At 37.7% G+C, this 14,509-nt stretch overlaps 1 protein-coding gene across 5 annotated transcripts in view; it reads right to left on the reverse strand.

Moving 5' to 3' along the window:
* Positions 1-331: 331 nt before the first annotated feature.
* The window catches only part of SCOC (short coiled-coil protein), a 37,859-nt gene continuing 23,681 nt past the window's right edge, over positions 332-14,509 (reverse strand). Inside the window, exons 1-4 of one of the 5 annotated variants that reach the window (XM_032631836.1) lie at positions 10,230-10,410; positions 3,837-3,908; positions 3,383-3,463; positions 332-1,939 (exon numbers count right to left, since the gene is read on the reverse strand). In XM_032631836.1, the coding sequence (XP_032487727.1) occupies positions 1,797-1,939; positions 3,383-3,463; positions 3,837-3,908; positions 10,230-10,410 (477 nt within the window). In that variant the 3' untranslated portion in view covers positions 332-1,796. Of the gene's footprint in view, positions 1,940-3,382; positions 3,467-3,836; positions 3,909-10,081; positions 10,411-14,509 lie in introns of those variants that run through there. The other 4 variants (XM_032631835.1, XM_032631839.1, XM_032631838.1 and 1 more) reach the window with 4 other exon arrangements.

The following is a 14,509-nucleotide window of genomic DNA, read 5'->3' on the forward strand; positions in this document are numbered from 1 at the left end:
TCTAGAGCCTCTGAGCCACCACTACTGAAGCCTGCGCGCCTAGAGCCCGTGCTCCGCGACAAGAGAAGCCACCGCAATAAGCCCGCGCACCGCAATGAAGAGTAGCCCCCGCTCGCTGCTACTAGAGAAGGCCCACATGCAGCAACAAAGACCCAATGCAGCCAAAAATAATACAAATAAATTAGTTAAAAAAAATAGTATTCCCTTAAACATCCAGTAACTGGTACTTAAATAAGATATGCTACTTATCCTGTGGCTTTGAACAACCCCGATACACCACTGCACCACTGTATATATCCCAGTTACTTACGCAACAATATCAAAACACATGCAATTTTTGAAACAGCTTTTTATTAAACAGCAAAGCATAATGGCAATACAGTTTTAAATGTTTAAAAATTAGGTCACAAAGGGATGCAAAATGTTTGCAGTATGACTATTATATATTCATATAGCTAAAGTCATCAAATCTTAACACCAATACAAACATTAAGATTATTCCATGATTAGCCTAAATTTAATAACCATAAACTATATTAGTGGATCTCTTTTCCTATTTAATATTGTAACATTACTTCTGATACTGATTTCTTTACCACCAAATGGAATGTACAAACTAAATTTTAAAAAAGTGTTAAATGACTAAAACTCTGCAAACCAGTAGTTGGGTTTACAGAAAATTCTGGGAGAAGTAGTGAGATAAAATACTGAGAAAGCATCAATTAGTATACATGTAAAACTCTCTCATTTTATTCATGATTCTGATACTAATACACTTTTTAAGGGACTTTGCAAAGTTGATCATCTGGGTACTGCGAATAAACCTGAGACCAAATTTTATTCTCTTCTAGGTATGGTTTATATAAGGTTAGCCAAACTTAATCCATTTTCTTATATATTCCCCCCGGCCCAAATCTAATCTGTGCCAGAGATAACACAAATCTGGAGTAAAACTGTTTGGAGTTGGTTACAAGTACTTACCAAGTATTGAATACTTCTCCTACTCTATTTCTATTTTTCCTCAAAATTTTCTATTTCAAACACACACACAACCAGAGCTCATCTTTTCAGGTATCAAGTGGATTATTTTGTGCAAAGGAAGTTTTTAAAACCAAATCTTCCCAATACGATAATTCAGTTTCAAAGAAAAATCTTCATCTTTATAGCCCCCGTTTTCAATTGATTAAACAGAAACCAACTATCCTATCTTATTACTAAATATAACAAATAAGCCCTAAACTGAGAAAATATCTTATTTTGGTTAAGTTTCAACAGAGTTCGGGCTACTCTCTTAGATGATTAACTACTGAAATTACTTTTTACAAATGTGAAACCAATTTTTTCCTTAGGGGAAGGAAAATGGGAAGAAAGCAAATGGAGAAGAGGCACACGATGGTGGACAGGGTATATAAAGCTGTGCATTCAGTACGTGATTTTGGTCACTTTTTCACAACACGGTGGTTATTTTCTTGTATCTCTATGCCTATAATAAAAGACAATGCTAAACCTATAAATCAAAGCAAGTTTGATATAACATTCATTTTCAAGTTTCATAAATATATGCATTTCTAATTATAAAGTCTCTACAATACCTTTGCACATTTTCATAGACTAACATAATACACAGACTCATGAAAGTCTTCTGTTATGCTCTTAATTTTGCTTAGGTCTGACATTATCTTCATAAATACTCAGTGAAGCCACAAACAAAAGTACTATAACTTTTGGAATCTACCCAAGTTTTAAAGAAAAAAAGATCAGCAGCAATTCCATAAGACATAAGGGATATCAATCCCTTATTTTCTTTTGCTTTTTGTGTCAGTTGTTTGAAAAACACTAGAAGCTGACATGAGGTTTTCTATATATTGTCCAAGAACTTGGTTTTCTGATTTTAGCTTCAGATTTTCTTCCTTAACTGCATCTACTCTTGCAGAGAGATCTATATGAAAAATAAAAAAGCGCATTGTCAATAAAATGATGGCAATGACTCCGTGTTATAAAATGCTTATTAAGATTCATTCTTAAAAGAAATACAATCCTTACATTTTCTGTTTTTAAACTCAGACTACTTTAGAAGTTAAGGTAAAGAAAGTAAACTGAGTGCAAATCAATAGCCAAAATTCCTAAAAAGAGATTTCATATTAGACTAAATGTTATTCTTTGTTATTCTTTAAACAGCATTTTTGTTAAGTAGTTAAATCTTAAAATGGTTATTTAAAAAAACACTGTTTTTAAAATGTGAATTTTGGTTCATATCATCATAAAACCATAATGTCTTTACTAGTAATATTTAAGACAGTGTAGTAGGTGAACATAACTGAATTCACATACTGGATATAGGCAGTCAGTTTCCAAGCAATTGATCGTTTTGTATTTTTACATTAGCAAGAAATTCAAAAGAGCAGGTCTTGATGATTAAAAAAAGAAGATACCACACCTCAGTCATTCAGCAACTAAGTTACTGAGGTGCCTTCTAAGAGACAGGCACTGTTCTAGAGGCAACAGTAACAAAAAAGGTCCCTGCCCTTAACCAGCTGACATTCTAATGGGGCTTAGGGTGGGTGGGGGTCAGGAGAAAAAGCAAGAAGGGTAAGGGTCACAGGAAGCCAAGGGCGGTTGTCCTGTGATACAGTATTGTCAGGGATAGCTATTTTGATTAAGGAAATTTTGCTAGAGACCTAAAGGAAGTAAGGGAATGAGCCACATGGATATGCAAATGACTAAGGGAAAAGATTCAAGCACAGGGGAACAGCAATTGCTAAGATCCTGAGGAGAAGCTTGCTGAAAGAACAGCAAGGAGGCTGAAGTGTCCCAGTCAGGGAATGTGACAGGACTGAAAGGTAAAAGGGAAGTGAGAGACTTACAGAGAGGAACCTGGCTTCCATTAACTGTGAAATGGGAAGCCACTGGAATGACATGATCTGCTCAACCTGTTTTCAGAAAAAACCAGCACCACCTCTTAATTTCGTTGAAAACCAAAAGATGTTTCACTGGTGGAATTAATTTTATGCAAGACATTTAGAAAATGGAAAAACTCAGATCAGTTCCCTTATAATCCCTGAGGCTGATACACTGATTTTACACTCAAATAAGCTTTATTAAAGTGGACTTAGTAACACAATGCAGGGACTTAAACGGGACTCATTATGTTAGATCTTAAAGAGGGAAGCATAAGAACACTATTTGACTTCCTTATTGAAACGTATCTGTTCTTTGAAATTACCAGCCAAAGCTACAGGCAGGAGAGGAAAAAAACAAAGTAGACTTTGAAATTTATACTTTTAAAAACTGCACAGTAACAAACAAAATTTAGCAATTTGCTTACAATTACAATTTCAATTACCTGGATGTTAGTCAAGAAAAATACAAAATGCAAGCTAACCTTCAAGGGTGTGTTGGAGTTCCAACACTTGATTAATAAGTCGTGTTTTCTCCTCCAGTTCCACCTGATTTTCAGCATCAACTGCTGTAATGAAAAGGTTCAGATTTACTATTAATATTAGCTACCATTTGTGTAGTATAGCACTTAAAAGATCTGCAAAATGGTTTATATTCATTCTTACTTGACTTATACAAGAGCCCTGTAAAATAAAAGGTTATATCCCACATGGCAGATGAGGACACCAAGGTGAAGGTAAAATGTTTTGCCAACATCTCATAGTTAAAGAATGGAAGTTGCCTTAAATCTTTTCTAGAACTAGATGGGATTATAAATAAGTACACTGGCCCAGATCAAAGCCTTCTAAGTATTGATTCTCTGATCTTTCTATTGCTTAATAAAGCAATGTATGCACCACAAAACCAGGAACATACAAAAAGGAAAACGAAGAACATACCATCCATGTCAGCATTCATCATCTTCGGTAACAAACTTTTGGGCCTTGGATACAAAATTCTTGATGAATGGTCTGCAATGAGAAAAAGTTAGAAACACAGACATATAGAGTAATGAAATATAAGCTTGTTTTTCAAAAGAAAATTAAGTGACCCAGTAGGACTCTTTTCACATGCTTTACTAAGAATACCCAGTGGGGAAATAAGCAAAGAATATTTACAGTTTACAAAGAGAAGTATTAAGTAAATAAGAGAAAATGTTGAGTTTCTTGGTACGCAAAGAAATGCATAATAAAATACCACTGTATATTTCGTAAAATATTTTTCTAAAACAAGATAATGATCAATGCTAGTGAAGTTACGGAAAAACTAACACAAAATATTGGACACAAATTTTAAACGTAATATTTTTGGAAAGCAGTACAGTAATAAACAAGATTCATAAAAACATTTAAATATTTTTTACAAAGTAATTTTACTCTTGGAAATTTAGCCTAAGGAAAATTAAGAAGGAAAAAAATTACATCTATAAAAATCTACTTCAACCTTATTTATAACCCAGTAAACTGGAAACAACATAAACTGTCCATTCAGAGCCTGGCTGATTATAGTTGCCATTTCTAATGAAGTGGCTACTAAAAATAATTATGACTATAATAACATGAAAGAATGTTTATGCCATTGTATATTCACTGATGTAAATTATGTGAAAAATCTTCAGTATGGATAAAGAACGCACAGCAAATTGAAAAAGCTCTTACATTAAGGATAATGGCAGCAAGGAAGACAAATCTCTCTAAAAATATTCTTCATTATTAAAACATTGTTTCATATATACCAATTAACACTTTTTAAACATAAAATTCAAAAGAAAAATACTCGTTATCTGAAACACTAATATGGGTTAAATGAAAAATATGTACTTGTCACCTCCTGGTTATAGTTAGAATAGATTAATTAGGATGTAAATGAGTAAATAAATATTAACATTTTCTTGTGTCCATAAAAGGCTCCAAAATATTAGAGCACTAAATCCTTGTGAAACATGTTCTGCTCTATTGCTAACATTCATTTCACATGCAATGTACTCAAAATTTATTAAATAATGTACCAGATTATTACTGAAAACAGATTTGTTAACCAATCTAATTTACTCAGTGAAGCAACTTAGATCTTAGTCAATGTTGTTACTCTTTCTTCAAGTATTTATTGAGCACCTACTATACCCAAGGCGTTGTTATGCCTCCATATGCTGAACAGTAGAACCCAAACCTACTGAACAAGGATGTCTACATACCAGAACTAGAATCACAATCAAAACAGTGATCAGTGTATTGTATATTCCCTCATGACACTTCAGATGCTGGCATGAACATGGCAATAGAATGCCCACTGTACACATGTATAAACTACCTCTCAAGTAAGATATCACTCAGTCTAAAAAGAAAGATATTAAACCTCCTTTACACATAGCTTTATTAAAGAAGTAACACTAAAAATAATGCTTAATACATCTACCCCAAGTCTTCCCACTTATACAGAATTAGCGCTACTCTCCCTGTTTTTTTTTTTTTTTTTTTCGGTACGCGGGCCTCACTGTCGTGGTCTCTCCCGGTTGCGGAGCACAGGCTCCGGACGCGCAGGCTCAGCGGCCATGGCTCATGGGCCCAGCCACTCCGCGATATCTGGGACCTTCCCGGATCAGGGCGCGAACCCATGTCCCCTGCATCGGCAGGCGGACCCTCAACCACTGCGCCACCAGGGAAGCCCCTCCCTCACTGGTTTTAATTATCAGGTTCTTTGTACTTCAGAAAAAGTTTTAAGATAGATAGGTAGATATAGTTGCGTACACACACACACACACACATAGATGACCCTTGAACAAGGGTTAGAACTATGCGGGTCCACTTACATTCAAATTTTTTTCAATAAATACTACTACAGAACTACACGACCTACAGTTGGTTCAATCTGGAGATGCGGAATTGCGTATATGGCAGGCTGGCTGTAAAGTTATATGTGGATTTTCAATCGTGCAGAGGGTCGGCACCCCTAACCATCGTTGTTCAAGGGTCAACTGTATAAATATGTGTGTATATGTGCATATATATGTCTATACACACACACACACACATAAATCCAGATTATGAAATTTTTTTCAAAAAGTCTTTAAGTCATTAAATGCTTTGTATAATAGTATTCGAAGACCACACTTCAAAAATTATTCTTCTCCATTCAATCAATGTGTCTTTATAATTGAAGAGGAAGAGTGCTAGCAGTGAAAACTTTATTTGGCCCTTCCCCGAGAGAAGAGCACTTTCATACCACTTCAACTATTGATACTTGTCTGGGAAGGATGACAGAGGTAACAGCCAAAAGCAAAAGTAAGTGATCTTGGGAATACTCAGCAACAGCAGACTTCCACTTGGCTATCTTCCCTGCTACATGAGAGAAGTATTCCCCATTTTTTAAAAGTTTGCTTTATGCCACTTCACTTGTATAAAAGACCTACATTAGTACCTGTTTTGCTAAACAAAAGAAATCTGATGAGGATTTTCACTTTTGTGAAAAAAGGCAAAAAACAAAAATAGCATTCAGCATGTTTTGCAGCAAGGTGTTACAGAGGCAGCACTCACTCTGAGCAGTGACACCAAGCTCCTTCCCTGAGAACTACACTCAGCATCTCAGCCTCAAGCCACCACAGCTTTGACCTGTGTCTGTGAGCATCCGTGTTCTATTTATTTTGTGCATCTGTTAGCAAGATGTGTCCTAAGATAATTGCTTCATCACTTTACACCATTTCAGCTTACAAAAGGTAGGAATGCTCTACTTTCAGATAGTAGGGGGAAACCTGTATATTAAATCCTCCAGATTTCTAATATCCAGTCTTTTTAAGAATATACCTGAAACAGAATTCTCATGACAGCTGAGAAGAGTGATATGATACACAAGTCAAAGCAACAGATAATCACAAAATCAATGCACTCAACTTTGAAATCAGATCTAGTATAGGGATGGGTTATACTTCTTTTGCCCGTATTTTAGTCTAATACTAAAATTAAACCCAGAAGTCTTCCATAAATGCAAAGTGTTCCAGGCTGACCAATGTAGTAGGTAAGGAAAAAGAAGCCAGTTTCTGAAATTTTGGCCACATATAACCCAAACAATAGAAAATTACTCTTAGAAAAACACATCCAGATTGGGGTGGAAGCAAGAGCACAAAAGCAGGGCGCAAGGATGGTGCTATAGGATATACCACATAACCCAAGACAGCACTACTCACATCATAGCCCATGTAAGATTGCCCTGAGGGCTGAACAGTGCAAAACCTGCCCAACTGTATATGGCAGCCGTATGCAACACCAGAGTATCACCGGCTGCCTCTGCATGACAACAACAAAAAAACACAAGTAGCAATTTTTTCTTATTGTGATGTGATCAAATAGACCAGTCTCAAAACGCTACTCCTGTATATATTCTAAGTCTGTCAGGACATCCAGAGTTATAAAGATTTATTTTATATATGGGATCAAAAGGTTTGTTGAGCTCTTTAAGTCAAAGTATTTTAGCCATGGATTTTACTTCCTTCAAAATAGGGTCAATCCTCAAACTTTGCAATGCCTACATTAGCACAGTACTACATCATAATATGTACTCGACACAAGATTGAAATTTTCAACTATAAAATTCTTCTTCTCAATCTATAGTTGCTATCATATCAATCCAATGCTGTGTCAGATGTGCTCTTAGGAGTTCATTTTCAACTCCTTCTGCTCCTACACATAAATCCAAACCTGACATTAAAAGAGAGAGAACCCAGGGGCTTCCCTGGTGGCGCAGTGGTTGAGAGTCCGCCTGCCGATGCAGGGGACACGGGTTCGTGCCCCGGTCCGGGAAGATCCCACGTGCCTTGGAGTGGCTGGGCCCGTGAGCTATGGCCGCTGAGCCTGTGCGTCCGGAGCCTGTGCCCTGCAACGGGAGAGGCCACAACACTGAGAGGCCCGTGTACCGCAAAAAAAAAAAAAAAAGAGAGAGAGAGAGAGAGAACCCAGACGAAAGTATCTCAAGTGTGGGAACACCGAAATAAATGTGGGGTGCTAAAGCTGATCTGTTTATCCAAAATCTGCCTTACCTCTCCGCAATGGATATGACTGTCTGGGATTCCTCAACTCTGACCTAAGCCGAGGTCAGATCTCATAAAACTTTTCTCAAAAATCACAGTAAATTTTAGTGCCTATCTTCATCTAGCCTTGGTCAGTGGAAGAGAATCTAGAGTTATTCTGATAACTTAAGTCCAGGGAACAAAAGTATGGAAAGAACAAGGATACAGAAATGTGGCAAGCATTAGTAAAACTTTTCTCAAAAATCACAGTAAATTTTAGTGCCTATCTTTATCTAGCCTTGGTCAGTGGAAGAGAATCTAGAGTTATTCTGATAACTTAAGTCCAGGGAGCAAAAGTATGGAAAGACAAGGATACAGAAATGTGGCAAGCATTAGTATCGACCCATTTTCCATGCCCTCAGTCAACTGTGACCAAAGGCTATCATCTTACCAAGTACACCTCTACCTTCTTTTCTAGTATGCCCAACAGTACCATGACATGCTCTTCATAAAAGGCAGTTTAGCACAGTGATTAAGAACATGGATTTAGGTTACCTGGATTCAAATGCTAGCTCTCCTATTTATAAGCTCTGGAACCTTAGGTAAGATTAACATCTCAGCCTCAGTTTCCTCATCTGTAAAATGAGGTTAATAACAGTATGTACCTCATATTTTTGTTGTGAGAACATTATGAGTTGATATATATAATGTGATTGCAACAATACACAGTAGTTATTCAATAATGTTAGCTATTATCTTTTCTACCTTTTAGCTGTACTTCAGGCCACAACAAGAATTTAAAAAAATTACCTGGTCCACTTGCCTCATTTTTACAACTAAGCCAAGGCCAAGATGATAATGGCCTACCTAAGACCACAGTAATACTTACATAGACAGAGCCAAGACTACATACAGTCAATGTCCCAGTCTAGTGTTTTCCACCACTCCACCACAGTATGCTCACAACGGAGACCTGAGATTTTGAGACTTTTCTGATATCTACCCAACCTAAACCTCTCAACTTTTCTGCATCTAAAACTGATTTTCATCATCTGTCATCTACTTACTAAAGGAACTAGCAAGACTACTAAACGTCACTGTACATTAATATACTAAATTCTTTACATATATTAGCTCATCAAATCAACAGGACATGGCACTTTACAAACGTGGACCCTGTATCTCAGAAATGCTACATATCCTGCCTTAGAGTTCACAGCCGAAGTCTGTACCAAGAATCTGAACTCAAATCTAACTATAAAGTCCCTGCTTTTTCCATTATGCAATGGAAGACACTTTAATATGACCCTAATCTAAATTTGCAAAACATTTTGCAACCCCTGATGTCAAATTTCTTTGCTATTTCTACTATCTAAAAAACTGAAGGTAAATTTCATTCACTGCAAGCTGCAACGACTTTCAACATGGCTTGTTCAAGTCCCTTCAAATTCTGACTTGTTCTGGTTAAGCCCAATTTTAAATTCCACAAAATTAAGGGACTGTTTGGCCAAATATTTGATCAGAAATGAGATCCCCAGAGTGGCTAGCTATACTGAGTTTAATCAATGAATGAGTACAGGCACGGAATATATAGGCAGAGCTTTGGATTCTCAGGTACAGTGTTGGGAACAGAGCACACCATCAGTCCTTAATATTATTACGTCATAGTACTGGAATCGATACACAACGAAAATCCTGTCTTTCAGGAATGTCTGTTTCTCCTTTCCAACAACCCTAAGTCCCCAAACTTGTCCAGCAGGACCCCTGAAAGATGCCCATTGAGAAACTAACCCGGGAGCTACTTTCAGAGCCTGAAAAGATGTCGCGAGCCCTGGTTTCACCGCTCACTCGGCTCTCTTCCCGCCCCCGCGTCCTCTCCCCGCCCCCGTCTCCGAGTTCTCCGCCGAGAAGCCGCGGGCTAGTCCAGGCGTGCCAGGTCCCAACCCACCCGAACGCCCCTCCCGCAGTCCCACTTCAAGGCGGACAGAGGCCTTAGCCTCAGGATCCGCGGGGAGAACGCGGCAGGAAGTCCGCGCCACGGACCGCGGGCAGCCCTCCACAAAGGAACCTCTGCGCCCAACAACGAGAGGATGAGAAAAGAGGCTGCGCAGGGGTTCTGCGGGGAGCCAGGCCTCGGCCACCCACCTAACGCCCAGGCCTTAGGACGCTCTTCCCGGGTCGCCGTACGCCGAGCCGCGTACATCCCGCCCCTCCCTCCAGGCTCTCGTCAGTACCGAGGCCGCAACTCCAGTCGCTCGGGGCCAGGCCCTCCGCGACCCACGACCGCCCTCACCTGCCGTTTGAGGCGCCGGCAGGAGGAGGGACCAGAAGGATACCTCAGGCCTGGACACTCGGACCAACTGCCACCGGCAACCCCGCCCTCTCCGCCCACAGAGCGTGCGCCGAGGCTGGAGTCCCGCCCCGGCCCGGCCCGTCGCCAGCCAATCCCCACTCAAGAAGGGACGCCTGCGCATTAGCTACACGACGCCCCAATCGTCCTACCCCAAACCCTCGGGATCCACCTTTTGCCATAACAAAAGGGCACTGGAATCCAATCAGGGTTGAGGTCGTTGTGGGCGGGTCCGGGAAGAGCAACAGCCAATGACAGTACAGAAGCTAAGCTGAGCGTGCGAAAGCCAGTCCGAGCGAGGCAGTTCCTCAGTCTCAGCCGGTCCGTGAAAATGGGGTCAAGAAATCCAGTGTGGAAAATTGTGGAAAATTCTGACAGCTGTCAGGAAGGAGGTTGGTAAAACCTGGAGGTTGGTAAAACCTAACACTGGGCGAGAGAGAAATCATTCAAATTCAAGAAAAGGACGTGTGTGGACATAACAGAGAAAGTACCCTGGTTCTTCAGTTCTAAAAGCAGACTTTTCCATATTTTTAATTTCCCAAATCGGAAATCTCTTAAGTGTACGTCTAACGGACTGTTCCTCTCCGCATCTTCCCCAAACTAAATTAAAATCCATAATGCGCCGGACCATTTAATAATATTTTAGAACTGAGAAAATACCTTAATACTACTTTAGTGTATAGCACTTTTGCTCACTTTATCCCATTTGATCCTCACAGCAACCCACAGAAAGAAGCTTAAGAGTAAATAAATTTCCTGCTCAAGGTCATAGACGCAGTGTGAAATGCTGTGTGCCAGGCTTTGGGATGTAATGTGATCAGGCTGGGTACCATTCACAGGTACCTAGCACTTGACACAAAGCAGCATGCTGGCTTTGAATATTTGTTATTGTTTCGGCTTTGGCACATTCTCCTGAGTTGTAGAAACGAGTCACATGTCCACCTGTCTCTTGACTTTTACTTCTAGCACAGTTTGCCAACATAGAGCCTTACTTTTCTTAAGGAATAGATAAGAATTTTTTCCGTTCAGTGTTTGAGATCTATACATTTGACTAGAACTAAGATACACACTATGAGGAAAATTTACTAGAATGCAATGCAGGAGCTAAATACATGAGAAATAAGAAAGATTGAACATAAATCTAACAGGAGTGTCAAAAAGAGAGACTAGAGAGAATGGGTGTGGTCGGTATTTAAAGAGTAATAACTAAGAATTTTTCAGGGTTGTGGAATATTTGAATTAGATTCAAGGAGCACTTGAGCAGGATTAAAATAAGGAATTCTATACCTGGACACATCGTGGTGAAACTGCAGAACACCGAAGACTAAGAGAACTATTAAATGCAGATTTTTTTTTTCTAGAAGAACAGGTTTTTGGGGGGTTGTTTTTTCCTGTTAGTTTTAAATAGGGTAAAATATACATAAAAGACTTACCATTTAAATAACCATTTTAAAGTGTGCGGTTCAGTAGTGTTAGGTATATTCTCACTGTTGTGCAGCCAATCCCCGGAACTCTTTTCATCTTGCAGAACTGAAATTTTATACCCATTAAACAACTCCCCGTTCACCTCTACTGCCAGTCCCTGGCAACCACAACTCTTTCTGCTCTATCGATTTGACTATTTGAGGCACCTCATGTAAGTGGAATCGTACAGTATTTGTCTTTTGTGACTAACTTAGCATAACATCCTCAAGGTTCATCCGTGTTGTAGCATGTGTTAGAATTTCTTCTTATTTAAAGCTGAATATTATTCCATTGTAAGTATATACCACATTTGGTTTATCTATTCATCCTTCAGTGGACACTTGAGTTGTGTTTAGCTATTATGAATGCAGCTATGAACGTGGTATGTGCAAATATCTCTGTGAGACTGCTTTCAGTTCTTTTGGGTATATATCCAGAATTGGAATTGCTAGATCATATGGTAATTCTGTTTTAAAAGCAACTTTTAAAAATGCGATATTAACACAAGAATAGACAAAAAGAAAGTTAGAAAAGCAAGTTCCTGTACCTGGAAGTTGGTATAAAATAAAGACGTCTGGTAAGGAAGAAATGTTGGTAAGGCTGTGGGAAAAACTATTACTCATTATTCTTGGTAGTAAAATTGGCACAGTAACTTTGTTAATTGGCTATATAAAAGACAAATTATGGTGGTTTTAGTGAAATTGGCTATTCGTATAAAAATATGAAATTAGATCCAGATCTCACACCAAAAATAAATTCCAAATGAAGTAAATGTGAAATGTGAAAATACTCTAAACTTTTAGGAAAACACAGATGTCTTTATGACACCACCGTAGAGAAGGATTTGTTAAACCAGACAAAACAGTGTCATTCATTAGGAAAAGATTTTAAATTTTGATTGTTTTATACACAGATGAGAAGACATTTTAAGTCAAGTTAAAAGCAAGCCACAGACTGAAATAATATAATAAAGCTCTGAAAATGTAAAGAATTCTGACAAAGATAAAAAAAAATTCAAATAACATAAACAGGCAACTCACAAAAGAGGAAAACTGAGTGGTCAGAAAGATTCTTTTTTAATGTTTACCTTCACTAGTAATCAGGGGGATTTATATTAAAACAAGATAAAGGGGTCAGTTCATTAAGAAGATGCAAAATCGTAACAGTGCTACAAAGTGGCACTGAAGCAAAAACTGATAGAACTGAAATAAGAAACTAGCCTACAACAATAGTCGGAAAGTTCATCACTCCCCTCTCTGTAATTTGTAAAACAAATATACAGAAAATCTGTAAGGATAAAGAACCCAGGACCCAAGCTTGCCTTCCCATTCGAATCACCTAAGAATCTCCTAATAACTCCAAAGAACAGACTACATCCCAGATTTATTAAATTATGGTCTCTAGGATGGGATACTGACATGAATATTTTTGGAATTTACAAAGGTGATTTCAACAGAGTGCAGGCAAATTGGGGAACTGTTGATATAAAAGACCAGAAAAAAAACTTCTATCAACATATTTGACCCATTTGACATTTATAGAACATTCCACTCAATAACTAGAGAACTTGTCTTCTTTTCAAATGCACATGGAATATTCACCAAAATGGACCATATTCTATCATAAAACAACCTCAACAAATTTTAAATGATTGTAGTCATAACAAAATATTTTCTCTGCCCACAAAGGAATTAAACTAGAAGTCAGTAACAAAAAGATATTTGTAGAAAACCAAGTAGTTGGAAATTAAACTACATGCTTCTAAAGACACTATGGGTCACAAGAGAAGTCACAAGAGAAATTAGAAAATATTTTCAATAAATGTAAACATGTCAAAATTTGTGGGATGCAATGAAGCAGTGCTTAGAGAAATTTCTTTACCATTAAATGCTTATATGAGAAAACCACCTATGAAATAGTCTTGCAAAGAAAGTTTTTTTTTTTTTAATGCAGCCTGACCCAATCAAGTCCATAAACTAGAAATTTAACAGGAAATACAGAGGACAGAGAAATATGTTAAGTCTACCATCTGGATAAGCTTAGCGAAATCTGACAATGGAACAAAACAATAGGACAAGAACAAATAACAAGAAACAAACCCTTTCTTTAACAAATAAATCTCACTGGAAGAAAAAAGAATGGAAAGAAGACTTGTAGATAAAAAGACACTTAAAATACATTTTAAAAAACAGACCCAAAAAACCTATGGTTTATTTTGAATGCACCCTTGGATGATAAAACTAATTTTAAAATGCAAGAAAATGATTACTATAAGTAGGATACGGTAATTCTAGAGCATTCAACTTTTTAAAATTTCAGAATCAAACATATATCTTGCTAGAGAATTTAAACTTAAAGGAAGTCTTTAGACAAGCTATCTGAAGAGGATAACACACAAAAAGGTAACCATAATATTAGAAGAAGCATATCATTCACAAAATGTTGCAAATTGGATAAAACAGTGTTGCTGATAGTTGTCCTTCAATGAATAGAAAAAAATTCTTGCAATGGCAAAAAGGTGAGAAAAAAGAACAGTACACCCAAGTGATTATAAAAAGGGAGTAGAAACCTTGGCAAACTAGTCATGAAGTGAACATTCATTAAATTATTTACTTACATGGTGTTTCATATTTGCGTTACATTTTTCAATAAAAAATCATTTAAAAATAGCCACAAAATTCCCTTCTGAATAAGAAAAACATTCAAGTACAAATAGGAACCACTGAAATTGTATAGAAATATTTGATTATAAGATGGAT

Source organism: Phocoena sinus, chromosome 5, assembly GCF_008692025.1.
Source record: "Phocoena sinus isolate mPhoSin1 chromosome 5, mPhoSin1.pri, whole genome shotgun sequence".
Classification (NCBI taxonomy): Eukaryota; Metazoa; Chordata; class Mammalia; order Artiodactyla; family Phocoenidae; genus Phocoena; species Phocoena sinus.